The sequence below is a fragment of the Mercenaria mercenaria genome, chromosome 16, assembly GCF_021730395.1.
Source record: "Mercenaria mercenaria strain notata chromosome 16, MADL_Memer_1, whole genome shotgun sequence".
NCBI classification, from domain to species: domain Eukaryota; kingdom Metazoa; phylum Mollusca; class Bivalvia; order Venerida; family Veneridae; genus Mercenaria; species Mercenaria mercenaria.
This window is the reverse complement of record NC_069376.1, coordinates 33,867,681-33,890,186: the sequence shown is the minus strand read 5'-3', so window position 1 is coordinate 33,890,186 and position 22,506 is coordinate 33,867,681. Positions and strand designations below refer to the sequence as shown.

General features: G+C 37.3%; 1 protein-coding gene across 1 annotated transcript; it reads left to right on the top strand.

Annotated features, from left to right (window-relative positions):
- Positions 1–17,481: 17,481 nt before the first annotated feature.
- On the top strand, positions 17,482–22,139 carry LOC123540003 (uncharacterized). The gene is made up of 5 exons (XM_053527530.1): positions 17,482–17,571; positions 17,794–18,000; positions 18,834–18,978; positions 19,353–19,580; positions 20,253–22,139. Exons 2-5 carry the CDS (start codon positions 17,842–17,844, stop codon positions 20,465–20,467), a joined length of 747 nt encoding a protein of 248 aa, XP_053383505.1. The 5' UTR covers positions 17,482–17,571; positions 17,794–17,841; the 3' UTR covers positions 20,468–22,139.
- Positions 22,140–22,506: the final 367 nt, after the last annotated feature.

Below are 22,506 nucleotides of genomic sequence, written 5' to 3'. Positions count from 1 at the left end.
AGTTACCTCAAGAAATTCTGTCATCTCTGGTAATGGCAGTTACCTTAAGAAATTCTGTCCTCTGTGGTAGTTGCAATTAGCTTAAAAAAATCTGTCCTCTGTGGTAATAGCAGTAACCTTAAGAAATTCTACCTTCTGTGGTAGTGGCAGTTAGCTTTAAAAAATCTGTCCTCTACCTCTATAGTTATGGCAGTTACCTTAAGACATTCTGTCCTCTGTGATAGTGGCAGTTACTTTACAATTTCTGTCCTCTATGGTAATGGCAGTTACCTTAAGAAATTCTGTTATCTCTGGCAATGGCAGTAACCTAAGGAAATTCTGTCTTCTTTGGTAATGGCAGTTAGATTAAAAAATCTGTCCTCTATGGTAATGGCAGTTACGTTTAGAAATTCTGTCTTCTGTTCTTGTGGCAGTTAGCTTTAAAAAAAATCTGTCCTTTATGGTTATGGCAATTACCTTAAGACATTCTGTCCTCTGTTGAAGTGGCAGTTATCTTACAAAATTCTGTCCTCTATGGTAATGACAGTTACCTTAAGAAATCCTGTCATCTCTGATAATGGCAGCTTCCTTAAGAAATTCTGTCCTCTGTGGTAGTGGCAGTTAGCTTATAAAAGATCTGTCTTCTATGGTAATGGCATTTACCTTAAGAAATTCTGTCATCTCTGGTAATGGCAGTTACCTTAAGAAATTCTGTCCTCTGTGTGAATGGCAGTTACCTTACAAAATGCTGTCTCTATGGTAATGGCAGTTACCTTAAGAAATTCTGTCATCTCTGGTAATAGCAGTTACCTTAAAAAATTCTGTCCTCTGTGGTAGTTGCAGTTAGCTTAAAAAATCGGTCCTTTATGTTAATGGCAGTTACCTTAAGAAATTCTGTCTTTTGTGGTAGTGGCAGTTAGCTTAAAAAAATCGGTCCTCTATGGTAATGGCAGTTACCTTAAGAAATTATGTCCTCTGTGGTAGTGGCAGTTATCTTAAGAAATTCTACCTTCTGTGGTAGTGGCAGTTATCTTAAAAATATCTGTCCTCTACCTCTATGGTAATGGCAGTTACCTTACAAAATTCTGTTCTCTATGGTAATGGCAGTTACCTTAAGAAATTATGTCATCTCTGGTAATGGCAGTTACCTTAAGAAATTATGTCATCTCTGGTAATGGCAGTTACCTTACAAAATTCTGTTCTCTATGGTAATGGCAGTTACCTTAAGAAATTATGTCATCTCTGGTAATGGCAGTTACCTTAAGAAATTCTGTCTTTTGTAGTAGTGGCGGTTACCTTAAGAAATTCTGTCCTCTATGGTAGTGGTAGTTACCTTAAGCCGGCCTCTGTGGTAGTTGCAGTTACCTTAAAAATTCTGCCCTCTGCGGTAATGGCAGTTACCTTAAACCGGCCTCTGTGGTAATTGCAGTTACCTTAACAATCTGTCCTCTATGGTAATGGCAGTTACCTTAAGGAAGGATTCTGACATCAATCGTTGAGGTAGTAACCTTCAGATATTTTCTTACATCTATAATAATAACAGTAATTGTAGTGGTGGACGGATAGCTCAGTAGTTTTCACACTGGCCTTCCAATCCTGAGGTAGAGGATTCGATCCCCGGCAGCTACTCGGGAATTTTCAGAAACGCTTTTCAGTGTTTCCCACCCAACTAGAGATGTACTGGTCGGGAACCCAGGCAATCCTTGCGTGTATCAGTGCTATACACTGGGCACGTTAAAGAACCAGGCTGTCTATTCGCAACGAGCTAGGCTAAGCTAGCCGGACAAGCCTGTATCTGATTTCCGATCTCTGTCGTGGGGGCTTTGTCTCACTCTGTCCCTCTGGTCAGATCGCTCTGTGTCTGTACTAGTAGAGGATGAATTATGCGCCCTGTGGGGCTGCAGTTGAACTATGTAAAGCGCTTTTGAACGTGAAATTGATCATGAAAATGGTGCTATATAAATCTGGTATTATAATAATAATAATAGTAATTTTAAGGAATGCTGTTTATCTCTTGTTAAATGAAGTTCTATTTCCTCCAGTGGTGGCAGTAAGCCTTAATAAATATTGTACTCTCTTACATGGGTAGTCACCTGAAGACAGTTTCCAGTGACCTTTATTTTCACAGTTTCCCACCTCTTATAAAGACTGTAACCATAAGGCACACTCCTACACACTCCTATCTCTGGCAAAGACATATTCCTGCCGCTGATAATAAAAGTGAACTTAAGATATTTACCCACTCCTGTTATTGCAGTTACCTTAAGAAATGATTTTCTCTCTGGTAATTAAAACAATCCTACCTTTAATCCCTTTTCTGTTTATTTTATTAACCCTTAGGCTTCTTCTATTAACTGCAGTGAGTTAAAGTCATTCTATCACTTCATGCACTGGAAGTAATTTTAAGATGCGTTTCCCCCTCTTGTAATGAAAGTTACCTTAAGAGCTCATGTCCACTTTATTAATGACGGTTACATTTGCCCTCTCTTCTGTTTAGACATTTCCAATCGTCTTATAATGGAAGTAACCATTTGGACATTCTCGCAGTAACAGAACATTCTGCCCCCACGCCCCTCTCCATCCTCTGAAAATGACAGACATTTTTACCATTATTTTTCAGTTTACATATTATTGATAAGTTATATTTATATACCGTCCTTGTCAAGATCAACATAATAAAAGGCACTTTGAATAAAGTGACAGCCACTCGGGTCCTCTGCCAGCACATACTGGGAAAAGCAGAGTGAAAAATAGCCCCAAGAACAACGAAAGAGAGAAATATTTTAGATACAGGCATGCCAGACAAACTTGCGAACAGACAGTCTGGTTCTTCAACGTGTCCTACGGTAATGATACTAGTACAACATACTGCATACAGATGATCACCATTTGGAATCTTACTAGACTTACAAAGTCTGTTGAGATCAAGTATTCTGTAATAAAGTTTATTCTTTCTTCATACTGACACTGATATTTTCTCAGAAAACCATTTTCTCTCTAGGCTCATCTCAACTCTTAGAGTCAGAGGTAAGAGATACCTTTTTTTTTCTTCAGAAAGTGCTATCAGAGAGGATTGATTTTATGGCCAAATGCTTTACATTTAATGACTCTAACGACTGATGCCGGTCTAGAATCTTACGTACTGAGAGGACGTTTAGCTTTTCCCTGCTAAATTTCAAAATTGGACTTGTCCATCATTCAATTTGGGCAGTTCCACTTATTACTCAAAGAGGTGACGGGGTGTTTACTGAAATTTTACTGACTGAATAGCAAACAGTGCAGATCATGATCAGACTGTACGGAGGTGCAAGCAGATCTTGGTCTGCACTGGTCGCAAAAACAGAATCACTTGCCGCCAGCTGGCTATAGGTTAAGAAATGAGTAGGGGTTTAGGTTTGTGCTATAAAGCAGAATAAAACGACAAAAGGTGTACAAATCTGATTAATATTGAAATCCCTGAATGATTTTAATTTACAGTTATTAATTAAGGAAAGTACTGTCTAAACCTCGAACAGATCTTACCACAGGAGTCTGAAATTCTATCAATAAGACCATAGAAGTCTATCTTTACAAAAAATACCCCCTAAATATATAAAATAAACACCAGGAATGAAACGTCAAAAAACCAGGGTCCCCTGAAAATACGCACGGAACACAGGGTGATCGCAATTTAGCGAGCGTAGTTAAGAAATAACATTAAAATACACCTACCACACTCGACAGCATTCAAATCTGATACACTTTACAAGAGTAATCAGACATTTTCTGAGGTTTTCTGAGATTTTCAGCTGTCGCCGAAGCCATTCGCTGACGTCACAACAATAACAACAATTACAGCGCCGGGATAAAATTAGAAAGTAGCAATTCCCGTACTGTCTTACCTTCAAATTACATAACAGGCATTTTCATATTGCTCTATTCATATAAAAAAGCCATTGTACACCAAGTATCAAATTTTACTACTGAAATTTAGATATTCCGCTGCATCGAAAAATGGATTATCCCAAGAGTAACCTCTCTTTACTGGTTTTTCCAATCGAATTTTGTAAATTATCTTTTTATTGCAAAAGGAATCTAGGGGATATTATAGACTGATGTAAACATATAAATATTCTAATACTTATTTACTCGATGTACAAATTTTAAAGGATAAAATAAGTATTTTATCTTTATCTCGGCGCTGTAATTGTTGTTGTTGTTGTGACGTCAGCGAATGGCTTCGGCGACAGCTGAAAATCTCAGAAAACCTCAGAAAATGTCTGATTACTCTTGTAAAGTGTATCAGATTTGAATGCTGTCGAGTGTGGTAGGTGTATTTTAGTGTTATTTCTTATTTACGCTCGCTAAATTGCGATCACCCTGTGTTCCGTGCGTATTTTCAGGGAACCCTGGGTTTTTGACGTTTCATTCCTGGTGTTTATTTTATATATATAGGAGGTATTTTTTGTAAAGATAAACTTCTATGGTCTTATTGATAGAATTTCAGACTCCTGTGATCTTACATACAGAGTACGGTAGCACACCAGGAAACGTGGACTGGATAACGGGAGATAACCCCCACAGGTTTCCACCAACAGCAGTAGCATAGTTCTCTCTCTGGAGATATAAATCAGAAACAAAGATTATTTACCTTATAATGTTATTACTCAGACGAGGTAGTCATATATTCGAACTGATTTTGTCACAGGGCTGTATCGCATTTATTTTAACCCACAAACAAAGTTTGTGTGTGTGTGTGTGTGTGCGGGTGGGCGGGAGGGGGGGGGGGGGGGCGGGGGAGAGAGATATAGGAGTGAGCTTGTCGGTCCGTCTGTCGGTCGGTCGGTCGGTCCGTTGGTTTTCATGGTTTTCGGGTTTTCGGACAATAACTCATGAACGGCATGACAGATTTGAACAAATTTTGGTACACAGATGTAACATCATAAAATAAAGGTCAAGTTCGACTTTGCCTACAAGCCACCAATTTTTGACGTAGTAATGGCCCCTTTCCAACTTAAAATTTGCTAAACTCATGGTTTCCGGACAATAACTCATGAAAGGCTTGACAGATTTAAATATTTTTTGGTACACAGGTGTAACATCAGAAAATACATGTCAAGTTCGACTTTGGCTACAAACCACAAATTGTTGATGTAGTTATGGCCCTTTTCCAACTCAAAATTTGCTATACTTCTGTGACAAGGCCGTGTTGTGGGGGTATTATTCGTCGCTCCTGTGACAGTTCTAGTTAAACTAGAAAATGGTTTTTGTGCGGTAGGTAGAACAGTCAACTTTCAGATCTTAACAAAATAGGTTCAAATCCCGACCCGAACGTTGTCAATCAAACATTTCGATTTACGTATAGATCTCGTTTATTTTGTTAACGAGGCAAGCTCGAATTCTGAATCAATTCGTCTCCATGTCAAGATCTTGAAACATAAAGATAAGCGTAAAAATATGGGATCTTGATGGTCCTCCCCATGAGTAATTCTGAAATTTTCCATGACAAAAGAGGAAACAAAAGGGGTAAATTAGGTTGAAATGTAGAAACTTCTATGGACGACCGGTAGAGATGGTGATTTCAGGATCCTCCCTGAGAAATTTTGAACTTTTACAAAGAAAATAGCAATTTAAAGCCATTTCAGAGAAAGAATTGAACAAATCAATGTTAAAAGTACAGCGGATTTGTCTGGATAATTAAGGTATAGGTAGAGGTAGGGTTCAGGGTACTCCCCTAGAAAATTTAAAATTCTACAAGACAACATTGTATAATTATTTTTAAGTCATTTAGACAAATAGGTCTGAGCGAATTATGTTGAAATGTACAGATGACTCCTCCGGATAACTTGAATACCGGAAAGGATGAGATTCGGGGTTCTCCCCAACAAAGTTTGAAATTATACGAAATGAAAAGGTAAATCTTAAAGTCACTTCACGGGAAAGATATGAGCAAATCCATTCGAAAAGCAAAGAAGACTAGCCTGGATAATTAAAGTATGTATAAGAATAGGGCTCAGGGTCCTCTCTGAGAAAGTTTGAAATTCTACAAGTCAAAATTGTACATTTTAGGCCATTTCAGGGCAAATTAGGTTGAAATGTACCGATAACTAGTCTAGATAATTAGTTTATAGGAACAGATGAGCTCCGGGTTTCTCCACAAGAAATTTTGAAATTTTACAAGACAAAATGGTGCCGAGTTCAGGAGAAAATATCTGAGCTAATCAGTTCGAAAAGTACATACGACTAGCCTTGATAATCAAAGTGCAGGTGTGCAGGTAGGCGTAGGATTCGGAGGTCTCCCTCGATAGATTTTGAAATTCTACAATACAAAGTGGTACTTTTAACTATTCACTTTAGCTCTATATGCTAGAACGACATTGTATCTAACTATTCACTTTAGCTCTATATGCTAGAACGACATTGTATCTAACTATTCACTTTAGCTCTATATGCTAGAACGACATTGTATCTAACTATTCACTTTAGCTCTATATGCTAGAACGACATTGTATCTAACTATTCACTTTAGCTCTATATGCTAGAACGACATTGTATCTAACTATTCACTTTAGCTCTATATGCTAGAACGACATTGTATCTAACTATTCACTTTAGCTCTATATGCTAGAACGACATTGTATCTTCGAAAGAACATTTTGCCAACACTCCCAGAGAAACTTTGACATTCTTCCAGACCACTGAAGTGGTTTAAGACTGTTTCAGGAAACAATCTGAGCAAATCAGGTTCAAAGTACACAGTACTCGCCTTGATAAGTGGAGTACGGGTAGAGAAGGAGCCTTTTTCCTGAGCAATTTTGAAATTTTACAAACACAGATTGGACATTTTAAGTATTTTTTGACACCGAATTGTTTAGCAAAACCAGTTGTAATTCATATACAAATGTACAGCGTACTAACTTGATTAATTAGATTAAAGGGATTAATGGTATGAATGCCCGCCCGCTTAGCTCAGTAGGGAGAGCGTTGGTCTACAGATCGCGGGGTCGCGAGTTCGATCCCCGGGCGGGGCGTTTGTTCTCCGTGACAATTTGATAATTCCCAGGCCTGGCTGTAACATTGTGTCTTAAATCATTCGTCCTCCACCTCTGATAATTCATGTGGGGAAGTTGGCAGTTACTTGCGGAGAACAGGTTAGTACTGGTATAGAATCCAGGAACACTGGTTAGGTTAACTGCCCGCCGTTACATAATGAAATACTGTTGAAAAACGGCGTTAAACCCAAACCAAACATACAAATAAAGGTATGAATGGGAGGAACATTCGAAAATAAAAACAAATGGTGACTTTTAAACAATTTCTGACACAGAATTTGTTAGCAACACTGACTAAGATTTATATGCAAACGTTCACACTACTAGAAAAATTCACATGTGTGACTATTCTATGGGTTATCTGCCACTATTTAACAAACACAACCATTAGTCCCTAAATAAGCGAAGGTAAATCTAGCTAGGTATTGTTTTCAAGGAATTTTATATGATATGTGCATTTTTAACATGACACATTAATGAGTGTACAGTACAAGCACAATCTAAAACAGAAAAGAAATATATATGACACCATTACAACTTCCAAAAATATATTATTATAAAAGATTTACAAATTATGACTTGGCTTTATAAAAAGATATGGGTTATTTTCATTCACATTTGCCCGGTTTATATATGAATATTAATTTTGTTCGTATTGTTACGTTATCTAATACAAAATGTAGATGATATAATTAAACAATTTTGACAGGTTGTGCAATTAAATACTTTGGTTTTATAATTGTAAAGCAATTTCAAAATTTACCTTTAATAAATTTTGCGCATTGTTTTTTTATTGTGTGGGGTATCTTTTACCTTGGAAAATGAAATCGGGACTTTATAGATATCAAAAATCAGACTGCTGAAAACCACCGAGACAGCGGTGTGCCAGTGAAGTTAGGGCACAGACACTCTTTGAAAGAAAAAAAAAAAGAAAAGAAAAAAACTAAAGTACATGATAAATCTTAAATATTTCAGGAAATAACTCCAAGATAAAATGTCTAACAAAAGTGCATATAGTAAAATTCGGGGGTAAGTTTTTTTTATATGAATGAATAAGTAAATCCGGAGTATGAAATGGATGGATCCGTAAACCGATCAATAAACTCCGCCCCTTAATTACTGTTGCTGCTTCCCACAAGCTTCTTTCAAAATGGCGGATTAATGTGCATTGGCAATTGACTCGCTAGAAAGTATTCCAGATGATTTCTCTGTGAAATACTTACCAAATTGTGAACCAAAAATGCACCAAGATTGCTATCAATGAGGCTTAATTATTTTACTAAATATTATTTACATGACATTAAGGTTGACTCAGAAGACACCACAGTAAAAGTTAACTTAAAATGCTGCTGCTCTCAAAGAAAGAACACTTTCCGTCTTTTGATCCTTTTTAGCGAGAGAAAATCCCGCGGAATAATTTCCCATCTGGAACTTTCGCCAGTGCCTCATACTTGGAATGGGGAAGGAGAGTGGGTGGGGGCAAAGCACTTGTTTTAGCTAACATGAAAACAAAAACTCAAAAACTATTGTTTAAAGTAAATTCAATTCAAAATGTAGTTGAATTAACAAAATGTGCATGAAATTGACCAATGTCACGCAAAAACTTGTCTTGAATTATGAAATGTACGAATTATTATTCACTAACTATCTTTGTATACTAGAACATTTAAGCTTTCCAATTATTTTTTTAAGGTTAAGTGTAATTTGTTTTGTTGATGTAATTTTGTTTGTTTTAAAACACTCTTAATTAACCAGTGAAATCCTGTTCTTTGACATTATGAGCTCGTGTAAACGTTAAAACGCGATTGAATTTATACGACACCGTAATCAACATCATATAAGGGTAAAGCAAAGTTTAACAGGTTCATGTTGTCTAACCACGAAAACATTTGAGCCGCGCCATGGGAAAACCAACATAGTGGGTTTGCGACCAGCATGGATCCAGACCAGCCTGCGCATCCGCGCAGTCTGGTCAGGATCCATGCTGTTCGCTAACAGTTTCTCTAATTGCAATAGGCTTTGAAAGCGAACAGCATGGATCCTGACCAGACTGCGCGGATGCGCAGGCTGGTCTGGATCCATGCTGGTCGCAAACCCACTATGTTGGTTTTCTCATGGCACGGCTCATTTTAACTTTTAACATAGTTACATATTCACTTAATATGAGGAAAATCAAGATTATGTATACACCCATTTATATCATACTACAGCAGGATGGCCTTCTCCACTTCCGTGTTGTATTATGATACATTTGACTTTTTACATATTTACAAACGTCGCCAAAAGAGAACGCAGTTGTTTACGGCAAAATAGATGCGTGGGTAGAGCACCGCATTCCTGGATCTCATACATAAAATATCCAGCGCAGACACAGCCAATGAGCGTCGTTAACTCCAGCTGTAGCATCTTTTCCTACAAAATTGATGCAATACAGATAAGTAAAATTAAAATGTCCCCTTAATTTGTATGGTTCACATAATTCAGATACAAATGTACCATAATACGGAGACTAATACTTTAAGGTGACGTAACTATATGGTAACTCAGCACAGCTGTTTAGTAGAGCTTCGTTACCGCATAAACAATTATCCTAGAGCCGAACATTTTCATCTTTCCCTTCAGCCAGTGAAAGAATCTTACGATCTCTATGCGTTTATTGACCATAAAATGTCAAATAGATGTATATTCTTTTGTTTTCTTTTGAATGAATTAAAATGTTCTAAAAGTTTTAAAGGGATAGCCCACAAATTTTAGACAAAATAATTTCCCCCAAAAATGAATAAAAAGTCAGTTCCATGAAAATGGGAAAAAACTAATTGACATGAGATTGTTGCAAGATATTCTTATAAATAACCAAATTTGGTGATTCTAGTTAAACTACTTTTGATTAATAAGTATTTTCAACCTTTTTACCAAATCAAGGGGTAAAATTCTGCTTTTACTCTGTCAAAAGGGATAAAATAATATATGAACAAAGCTCATGCGCTTATTAAAAATTCTGTGAGGTTTGGTTAATTTTGCTCAAAATCTTTTTTGAATTATAAGCATTTTTTAACAAATCAATGGGAAAACACTCTGCTTTTACTGGAACAATGGGAATAACAGTAAATGTGAGCAAAGGTCTTGGACTAATTGATAATTATATGATGTTTGGAGATTCTAGTTATAACAAGAGCTTGTAGAACACTTGTATGAAGTAACTGATAAGGAACAGAAATTATTTGGTCACTGCCCACTAGACATTTAACGTATTGACCTTAAATCAATGATTATGGGTCATTTACCAGTATTAAATGACTTCCGTATCAAATGTGATCTTAGACCAAAGTATAATCTAGTTTTCTGGCAAAAAAGTTCTATTGTCAATGTGTTCTTGACCTTTGACCTTTATCATCCGGAAACCGATTGGTCTACAGACCGACCAACATCTATCATCAAACAATAATATTTACAATATAACCCTCCTCCTTCGGATGAGGGCAATTCATTTTCAGTTAGAAGATGTCTCCCCAAATGCATAGTCGTAATAGGCAAGAAGTCAATAGAGGATAGGAGCGAAAGACAAAGAGACACTAATGGTTGGCTGCAATAGAGATCATCTACTTGGCATGTCCAATCACCCTATGAAATTTCAAAATTCTGGGTCAAGTGGTTCTCAAGTAAACCGTTTTCCATTTTCAGGCACCTGTGACCTTGATCTTTGATCGAGTGAGCCCAAAATCAACAGGAGTCATCTACTCTGTTTGTCCAATCGTCCTATGAAGTTTCAACATTCTGGGTCAAGTGATTCTCAAGTTATTGATCCAGAAAGAGTTTTTCCATCTTCAGGCCTCTGTGACCTTTCCCTTAAGTCAAGTGACCCCAGAAACATTAAGGGTCATCGACTTTCTAATTCCTATCATCGTGATTGAAGGTTCAGGTACAAATGATTCTAAAGTTATTGGTTGGAAACTGTTTTCAAAGTTCTGGTTCCTGTGACCTTAACTTTTGATCAAGTGATTCAAAATCGATAAGTTCATCTACTCTACATGTCCAATCATCATATGAAGTTTCAACATTCTTGGTGAAGTGGTTCTCAAGTTATTGATCAGAAACGGGTTTCCATGTTCAGGCCCCTGTGAACTTGACACGTGATTTTTTAAATTTTTATGCCCCTCTTTGAAGAAGGATGGGTATATTGTTTTGCAGATGTCGCTCGGTCGGTCGGTATGTAGACCAATCAGTTTCCTGATGATAACTAAAGAACGCTTGGGCCTAGGATCATGAAAGTTGATAGGATTGTTGGTCATGACCAGCAGATGACACTTATTGATTTTGAGGTCAGTATATCAAAGGTCAAGGTCACATGTGACCCAGAACTGTTAAACGGTTTCCGGATGATAACTCAAGAACGCTTGGGCCTAGGATCATGAAAGTTGATAGGAAGTTTTGTCATGACCAGCAGATGACTCCTATTGAATTTGAGTTCAGTAGGACAAGGTCAATATCACAGTGACCAGGAACAGTTTAACGGTTTCTGGATGATAACTCAAGAACGCTTTGGCCTAGGATCACGAAAGTTTATAGGGAAGTTGATCATGACCAGCAGATGACTCCTATTGATTTTAAGGTCAGTAGACCATAGGACAAGGACACAGGGGCCTGGAATAGTAAAACAGTTTCCAGACACATGGGCTTAGGAACATGAAACCTAATAGGGAGGTTGATCATGACCAGCAGATGACCCCTACTGATGTTGAGGTCAGTAGGTCAAAGGTCAAGGTCACAGTGTGACATGCAATAGTTAAAATGTATCCGGACGATCACTTGAGAATGCTAGGGCCTAGGATCACGAAACTTAATACGGAGGTTTTTCATGACCAGCAGATGACCCCTATTGATTTCGAGGTCAATAGGTCAAAGGCCAATGTCACTTTGACCAAGAACAGTAGAACTTTTGTGCACAGTGACCATATAATTTCTGTTATTTCTGTTCCGAGCTCTTGTTTCAAATGAGATCTCATCCTGGTAAAAGCAGGCTTTGAATATATTAACATAAATTACATAGATAAAAGACACTTCAGAATAGTTCTTAAACTAAAAGCAACCATAATAGAATATTTACAATGAAATTAAATGTTTCATTCAATTTTAAAACAACCAAAACAACTACTACTGTCTCCAATATCAGCACACATCATGATCTTCAGGTTGCATTCAGTCGTTTTTCAGCTATAGATTAATGTAATATGCCTCATAATCATGACAACATGCATGTTTTAGTGTTATTATATTTTCTGGTCCTTTGGGATCATGGAGTCCATTCAACATATGTGTAATAGAGTTCCACTTAAGCCGGCGCTAGGGGGCGTATGAGTTGTTGCACATTTCATTTACTCTCATGAACAGACTCAGTCAAACCGAGTCTGCTATTATTCTTCTTGGTTGCATTCTATGCTTCCAAACAGGGTATTTCAAAAAAAAAAAAAAAAGTGACCCTTCCAAAGGATCTTTTTACGAATTTTATTGTTAAAAATGCAAATATTGAAAACTGAAATTTTTCAAACTTAGTTTGGATTGGCTCAAATGATTTCATTGCAGTCTTCCAAATCCCGCTATTGTATAATTATCTGAGAAGAAATCGTTCGCCAGTACGTGAATATTTGGGGACGAAAACACCGCGAATATACCGGCGATTAAAAGGCGAACTTGTAAAAAATAGTGTTTCTTTCGAACTAATTATACCCTTTAATGATATGTCAATCACAAACACAACCTAGAATGTAAAATTAAATCAAATTGAAGTGCATATTTCTGGGAAACAGGTACGAATATTTCTCCCCCTCCGTTACGGCTGATTTTCCTAAGTCGTGCAAATAAAAATTATTTACGTAAATTTTATGAAAAATAAAGAAGATAACACTTTTTCTGTTGATTTCATGCAATATATCTTTCCATAAACCCATTTCTCTGCTATAAACTTCGACGGATACACGGGTGCAATTTTATCATTCATAAAACGCAAGCCGTGATAGTTAGATGTTTTCTGATCATATGACCAAAACAAGCTCTTTGGTGTTGTTATAATAATAAAATTTCGATTAACTTTTCTAGCAGGAACTGAGTTTTAATTTAAAATGTTTGAAAAAAAAACGCAACTTGGTTTTAATCTACGCGTACTGTACTATTTTTGTTGATTATTTATAGTTTATTTTGGTCATATGATGAAGAATTGTTTTGGTCATGTGATCAAAGCAAGCATGCTCATTTTCATACTATCTATCTCTGATTACTGCCTCTTGCGAGTATTATGGGCAGGGTGCACGCCGGGTGTAAGTGAAGATAAAAGTAAAACTGGAAGAAGACTTCCAGGCATAGTAAGAATATAAGACATAGCATGGTTGTTAAAATCTTTAAGTCAGTAGAATAAAATAAAATTAAAAACAACTGCTATATTTAATACTGGAACAGGGAGGGACACTGCCTGCTTGAAGGATTCAAGATCAGGCAGAGTCGCAATATGCGGGGGTAACCTGTTCCACAGGACTGTGGTGTGGGGGAGGAAGGAGAATTTAAAGAAGTCCGAGTTGACGTGAATTTGGCGGAGACTGAGGGGGTGCATCTGTCTGGTTAACCTGGTTGGGACTTCTAAGTTAGTTGGAAGGGCTACAAGATGGTGATAAATCTTGTAAAACATGACTAGTTTGGAGTCTAGACGTCTATTCTCAAGTGTGCTCCAGCCTAATATGTTCTGTAGGTCCGTTACGCTTGTGTATCGTAAATAATCATTTTTGACCCATCTGACTGAACGTCGCTGGACCATTTCCAGCTTGTGTATGTTAACCTGTGGGTGTGTGTGTGGGGGGGGGGGGGGGGGGGGGGGGTGGGACCATACAGATGATGCATATTCTAATTGTGGTCTGACCAGTGTTTTGTATGAAAGTGCTTCGACCTCTTCGTGTTTTGTTTTGATGTTGCGTTTGAGGAAACCTAGTGTTCTGTTTGCATTTGTTGTTATTCTGTTGATATGTGTGTTCGAGTTGAGGTCGTTGCTGATATCGACACCAATGTATTTTGCATCCTTAACTGGGGATAATGTTTGACCATGTAGCGTATAAGGAAACTGGATGGGCTTTCTGCTACGTGTGATATGGAGGACCTGGCACTTGCTGGGGTTGAATTCCATGTTCCACATTTTTCCCCAAGTTTCTAAGTTTAGGAGATCGCTTTGTAATTTTTGGCAATCTGTGAGGGAGGTAACTGCAAGGTACACGGCTGTGTCGTCTGCAAATAGCCGTACCTGGGAGGTGACTGTGTCAGGGAGATCGTTTATGTACAACAGGAAGAGCAGGGGCGCCAGAACAGAGACCTGGGGGACCCCGGATGTGACAGGAACTTGATCAGACATATGGCCGTTGACCACGACAGACTGGGATCTACCTATTAGAAAGGACCTGATCCAAGAAACGATTTGTTTGGAGACACCATGTTCTTGGAGTTTGAATATTAATTAATGTGGTTGACCTTATCAAAGGCTTTACTGAAGTCTAGCAGGATAAGGTCGGTTGCTTTACCTTAGGAAAGATTCCTTAATACTTCATCAACAAGTTCTATTAGCTGGGTCTCACAGGACCGTTTTTCCCGGAACCCGTGTTGCAGCTCATATAGAATGTCGTGTTTGGAGAAGTGTGTGGATAGGCTAGAAGCAATAATATGTTCTAGGAGTTTGCATAGAACACATGTTAGGGATATGGGCCTATAATTTGCTGGGTCACTAGTATCACCTTTTTAAACTGAGGGGCTATACTATATTTGCCTTCGTCCATTCAGCTGGGAGTTGACCAGTATTTAGGGATCTTTGAAATATCAGTGATACTATGTCAAATATCTCAAATCGGAGCTCATTAAGAACAATGGGCTTTATCAGATCTGGGCCGGCAGCCTTATCCACCTTTAGGTTTTGGAGAAGTTTCAGGACACCTCTGGGGTCAATGACGATATCATTCATAATCGGGTATCTGGTTTTACCAAGGGCATTCTTACATAGTTGGGTCAGTGAGAGTGCAGAAACTCCCGAAAAAACAGACTGAAACTGTTTATTCAGGATGTTTGCTTTTCCAATACATTCTGAGTTAATTTTACCAGTTGTCTGATCTTTTAGTGGGGCAAAACCTTGGTTGTCCTGTCTGGCATTTTTTATGAGTGAGTAAAGTTTCTTAGTGTTGAATTTGGAAGAGTGCGTGTTGTCTGTATGTTGGATGTCAAGAATGTTTTCGGTGTATGTTTCGTAAGATAACCTAATTTTCTGTTGGATGAGTTGTTTAATGGTTTTAAATTGCCGGCAATACTTATTTTGACCACTGTGCAACTTGATCTTTAAAAACAGTTTGTCTCTTTTTCTGATTAAACGTTTTATATCTTGGGTGACCCATGGGAGGAGCTGCTTTGTACCTGTTTTTTTCATCGGGACAAACTTAGATATGCCTTCTTGTATTAGGAGTCTAAGCCTGATCCAGAGGTCTTCGACGATATCCTCTGCATCTTTTAAGAGATTGACCTTAGAACTGTTTATAAATTGTTTGAAATCATCACATTTAGCTTTTTTGAATAATGGAATGTTTCTGGGGACTTGCTTGTTTATGTAGGGTTTAGGTCGGGCCTGAGTAATGACTATGTTATGGTCTGAGATAGCTGCTAGGACAGATACTGTGGTGACTAATGTTGGGTTTGTTGTTAATAGGTCCAGTATGTCATCATTTCGCGTGGGGTGTTAACCATTTGTGTAAAGTTTTAGTCATCAGTAATTTCAAGGAGTTTGTTATAGGATTGGGAGTTTGTACTGTCTGGTTTCATTATGGGTATGTGGTCAGAGTCCCATGTGAGGTTGGGGGTGTTAAAATCACCAAATATCCATTTGGTGCCTTTAAGGAGTCTGGAAAGTTGCAGTGACCTTTCGAGCTCAATAAGACTCATGAGATCATTTTCCTTTTGTCTGTAGTAGGCAGCAACACATAGATCTAGAGACTGAGAGGCATTCATATGTATTTTGACCCATAGCAGTTCACACTGTGTACTGAGTTGTTGCTGCACTGATGAAGTATATTTGTTTTTCATACGCTTTGTTTTTGTTATAAAATATAGATTACGACAAATATGTACTTAAGCAATGCACTTTTTGATAAAGTCGAATCTCAGAAGCTTTCTGAAAGTTAAACAGACTTGAATTACGTAAAATTTATGCATGACATGGAACTACTTGTTGTTCGGTTTCGGATAAGCGTATCGACCGTAAATTTGTGGTATGGTAAATATGTGGGTTACGCTTCGCTGCCCACAAAAATTGAATAATGCAGAAAATTTACATTCATCTTGCATTTTTACCAATTTCTAACTTTTATTTTCACTCACTTCATCAATTTTCAGTTTCATTTATACATTCTATTCCAAACTTGGTGGGAAATGAACATGTTGAAAACCCAAACTGTGGACGAGTAGCTTTAAAAATGGTTTCAAAATTGCAGTTTTTAACAACAATACATTCAAGTTAACTGCAGAAAAAAATAAGAAGCATTTTCCCATCCTCTGTCAGTTCCTTGTTTTGTTTCAAAAATTAAGAACGCATGTTTGGTATTTTCTTACCACAGAAAAGTATTTAATAGAAAAGTTTATCTCACTCCCATATATGTTATCAGCACCAGGCCGGTGTTAAACGATTTCTGTCCTGTGATTGGTGGAGACGGAAGCCCGGAATAGAAAATAAGGTAATAAGTACTATGAGGGCTGTTTAACATAAAGCCTGCTGGTGGCATGTTATTTTGCCTTTTCAGCAAGTGCAGTCTGATCATGGTCTGCACTGTTCGCTATTTAGTCAGTAAATTTTCAGTGAACACCCCTTCGAATAATAAATGTCACTGCCTAAACTGAATGATCAGTCCATTTTAGAAATTAAGCAAGGTAATTTTGATTTATAAATATTGCTGTCAAAAGCCGTTTATTGTGTATAGTGCACCTTAAAGTAGACTCTATGTAACAGTAGTACTTTGTAGTACAGTTTTATAACAGTTTTGTTGATAGATGACATAGGAATTGTTAATCAAAATTTACAAATACAAATTAAAGCGTTTATGAAAGCATCTGAATGACGTCACGACGTCGTTAACGTCGTTAAAATAATATATGAACATTGTGTGTCGGGTTCGAGTAATTCCTGAATGTATTAAGGTAATAAAATCTGTAAGAAGATCCTTTGGAAGCATATAATGCAACCAAGCAGATTAATAGCAGACTCACGCCCCCTAGCACTCTATTACACAAATATTGAATGGACTCCATGATCCCAAAGGACCAGAAAACATAACAACACTGAATCCAAGTACATGGCAGTGCAGTTAATAGAAAGATTGTTTTGCTCCACTAAAGGTTATTAAAGCTATAGACAAAGTCTATTTTTGAACTACCCTCGTAACGTATTGTAGGAAATAATCGTGCAGGTAATCAAGCTGATGGGATTGCTATTATGTATATAAAGAGGAAATGTCTCATCAAACTGATATTCAGTGTTGAAGATTGACGTCTATAAGAAGTACGTACGTATTAATGTTTTCAGAAATTGATAGTTACAGTGCTTAATAATAAAAACAAAAAGAAATTCGCTTTTACAGTGCTCAATAACATTTTTGCTCAATTTGTAGTTTTTTACTTGAAAAGAAAGCTTTTCAATTTATATATAATTCATAAACACATAACACTGATTTTTAAAAAGGGATTTTTAATGGATATTGTTTTTTTGTTTTTAAAATTAAAGACTTTCAGGTCAGATATCAAGGGAGATACGACACAGTACATAGCAAACATGACCATTAGCTCCTCGTTGGTTCTGCTGAGCTTGGCGAACGTCGTCATGGGACATGGTCGACTAACGGACCCGCCTTCACGGTCCTCTGCATTTAGATATGGTTTCAACACGCCAGTTAATTACATGGATCATCAGTTGAATTGTGGTGGATTTTGGGTGAGTACATTTCAGTTTATTTCTGAAAGTCAATTATTACGCCGATTTGTTCTAACTCAACAAAAAAAATCATTAATCATTTATATGCATCTTGATTGCTTTTAACACTTCTCTGATAACTGGATAATGTTTTGGAAAAATCAGTTTTTGTCCCCGACGGGACTGAGAATCAAAATCACATCGACAGGGCGGCAGCTTCTACCCAAAAAATCTACAGTCTTAACTAGTGGCCATCTTAATGCAAACACAAACCTATTTGGATGGTTTTACAGCTCCAGCTGAATCTTTATGTACCAATATTTGAGCCGCGCCATGAGAAAATCAACATAGTGGGTTTGCAACCAGCATGGATCCAGACCAGCCTGCGCATCCGCGCAGTCTGGTCAGGATCCATGCTGTTCGCTAAAGTTTTCTCTAATTGCAATAGGCTTTAAAAGCGAACAGCGTGGATCCTGACCAGACTGCGCGGATGCGCAGGCTGGTCTGGATCCATGCTCTTCGCAAACTCACTATGTTGGTTTTCTCATGGCACGGCTCATATTTATAAATGTGAATAGTTATAGAATTGACTGACTTCCATATCTGCATAGATATTTCTTGTCCCACTCAAGTTACCTCTTCTGACAGTCCGTCCACAGTAATATCAGTCTGACATGAAATGAAAGATATTATTACACCACGACCGGCACTAAGATATTTCACAACAGCACCTTGGGCGGGCGTCTAGAATTCACGAGCTCGGGACAGTGACTCCCTCTTATAAAGGCTTCTAGCTGTCTTACATCCACTGTCTCTACTTATGAGATTCTTGTAAAATTAATTGTTTGTTTCAGAATCAATGGGGACTTAACAATGGCCGTTGTGGTGTTTGCGGAGATCCTTATCAAGGTCCACGCGAAAACGAGGCAGGTGGGAAATATGCGACAGGGACTATTGTGCGTAGTTACAAGGAAGGCCAACAAATAAGTGTTGAAACAGGTACGTGTAACTTGTCTACTTGTTACGCAAAGTCAATTTACAAACTAACAGAATTATAGACTTCTTGACACTTTATTCATGTAATACTGGAAACCAAATTATTTTGACGGAAGCCAAAATTTGAACCTGTTGGCATGGCTACAGCTGCTAGCAAAATCATACCTAATTTGCTGTACTGCCACAAATGTAATATACACGGAAACAACGTTATACGCCAACCGGAAGACTATATATATGATTCATCGTTATAGTATTAAATACTAGTACAACATGCAATTATGGACGAATTCAATAGATTAGAATTTTACCAGGAGGTAGATTTAAAACAGGTATATTTTAGAAAACCACTAAATATTCACTTTTCTCTCTTCCAGAAATAACTGTACCACATGGTGGTGGATGGTCGGAATTTCGAATTTGTCCCAACAACGATGTAAACAAACCTGCCACGCAGCAATGTTTGGACCAGTATCTGCTAGCGAGCCCTAGTGGAGAAACTCGATTTGTACACGCGGGTACGACCGGAAAATTTAGGATTACCCTGTTGCTTCCACCGGGTCTAACCTGCACTCAGTGTTTTCTGCAATGGAAATGGAACACTAGTACGTAGATAAACTCCTTGAATTATTAAATGAATAATAAATTTAGATTCGAATTGTATTTAAACTGTAAACTTTATGTTTTATTATCTAACATGCATTACCTTTAAAAAAGTGTATTGTCATGTAAGAGAGTCAATTTGCATTACGAAAATTCATTAAAAAAACAAACTCGGACATTTCCGTTCGTTGCCTTTAATACCAGAGTAAGTCAAATTAATTTGTATAAAGCACGTCCAAGGATGCATATTGTCTTAAAACAAAGTTCTTAATTCCTGTAGCTAAATAATCTTTTAAACGCAATGTAACAGTATTGCATAAATAGCAGGGTGATATTGGTTACACGAATACATGCGTTACAATTCACACTATTCTTGCAAGGAATAAGGTTAAAGTAACCTTTAGTCTGCTAAAGTTCTATAATGGACTGGTCCATCATTCGGTTTGGGCAATGCCATTTATTATTCGAAGGGGTGTCCACTGAAAATTTACTGGCTGAATAGCGAACAGTGCAGACCATGATCGTGCAGGCTGATCTTGGTCTGCACTGGCCGCAAAGGCAGAATCACTTGCCGCCAGCAGGCTAAAAGTTAACTGATGACAAAACATAATCATATCTCTTTTACCATCAGCATAACATACTGATACTACACATTTAAAATATTTAATTTGTAGAACAGCATAACAACTGCAACCCCGAGACACATGAATGTTGCATGGGATGTGGACCGCAGGAACAATTCTATGGCTGCGCCGATATTTCCATTGAGAGATCCACAATCGGAGAATCTGTGAGAAACCCGAGAACAACGAAGATTCCTGTTCGCCCAGTCGTTACCCGTAATACTCAGCCAAATGGTTTCATTCCGATCGATAGTCGCAATGGGTAGAACGGGTTTCTCGTACATTCTTTGCTTTCGTAGAGACCTATGAGGACAGTCAAAGGGTGTGAAGATCCATATTTGCAAATGATAGAACTTACAATACTTAAAATGAAAAACATGTTGAGAAATTATTCAGGACTGAAAAACATTGCTATTCTGTCAAAAATTATTGTTGTTGTTATTATTTACTTTTATTTTATCTTGCTAACAAGCGTGAAAGGATGTCAATTTATCATATTACAGTATAGTTGCAATATACTTAGTGTTAGATTAGAGCAAAAATAGCTATTATGAACTAATAAATATCACACAACAATTAAATTTGGTTAACGCAAGTCATTTTGATAAGTGTTACGCATTTCTATCCCTATGTTGTTTTTGTTTGAATGTCTGTTTTCTAATAGATATTGCGCAGCCATTTTGATGTTCTTAAAGAATGAAACTGGTCTTACATAAAAATGACCAGTTAAGGAAGGTACTATAATGCCAAAATCAACGATTATGGCAACTGCAAAAATATCAGGATTTGAAAACGTTTATCTCTTTTTTAAATGATTATCCGACAAAACTTTATGTCTGTCAAAGCTAGTTCCGTATCTTAATATGTTACCTTTAACCTTTACCCTGCTAAATTTCTATAATAAACTTTCCCATCTTTCAATTTGGACAGTGCCATTTACTGTTAAAAGGGGTGCTTATCTAAATGAGACTGACTGAATGGCGGACAGCGCAGATCCTGATCTGACTGCACGGGACTGCACGGATGTGCAGGCTGATCGTGAGCTACACTGGTCGCAAAGGCAGAATCAATCGTGTCCAGCATGATAAGAGTTAATTAATATACGACTTCGAAGTTAAACATGTGTTTTAGAACATTTTGTGAACTTGGTACAAAAATCTCGCAAGTTCATGCATTTCTTCTTTTTGTCAGTTCTTGCTATTCTTTTTTCTTCTTTTATAGAGAACATTTAATAAAAGATGTTCAAAGGAAAGAAGTGTTTGTCTTTAGACTTTGGATGTGTTTGTTTGTTTTGTTAGATCTTAAGTCACATAAATATGAGTTTTGTAATACTGTTATGGGGGAATAAGGATCTCAGAGCTCGTTTTCATTAACATTAAAAGTCAAAAACTTGAGATCGGTAAATATTAAATTGGCAATTCTTTTGTGTATTACAAGTTTTTATTAATTTGATTTTGCTATGATGTTTGTAAATGCATATAGAAGCTTTTGACTTAGAACTTCATATATTTTTCTACTAACAAAACCTACCCACCTACCCAAGGAGAAACAATCCCCACAACTCTGATTTCAGTGTTGACAGAGTTATGCCCCCTTTTTTAACTTAGTTTTTTCTTTACTTCTTACATAAGGTCCAAGATCTCTGTTGCTATCAAAGCCATTGAATTGATAATTAAATACTTGTTTACTATTAAAGGTTACACCATATAAAACAACTCCCATAGTTCTGATTAGAAATTTGAGAGATTTATGCCCCTTTTACTGGCAAAGCTCTTATTCAGAGGCAAGCACCGTGAAAAGTCGAGTCTTGTTATTCATGAATCTTAACTGTAAATTATTTGAATATTTTATATGACATGTACAGAAATTATATTACATTTTCAGTCTCTTATAATTCTTTAATAGAATGGTCTTGCAATAGTTTGTTGTAATTGTACACTGTAATTATATGTTGTATGCAAGAATGAGACGTAAATAAAGATATAAAACTACAAAGTTTCATAACAACCTATGTAACCCTTACCCTGCTAAATTTCTATAATGAACTTGTCCATCTTTCAATTTGGAGAGTGCCATTAACTGTTAAAAGGAGTGCTTACCAAAATATACTAGCTTGCATTTGTCCTTTTAACGTCATGACATACTTCCTGTTTACGAACGTAAAGTTCCCGCGCTTTATTAATATGTTACTGTAAGAAAAAAGTACAAAGTCGGGGTGAGCTGTTGTGATTGCTCACCGTCCGTCCGTCCGTTATCCGTCCGTCCACAGTTCCCTTTAAACAACATCTCCTCATAAACCACCAGG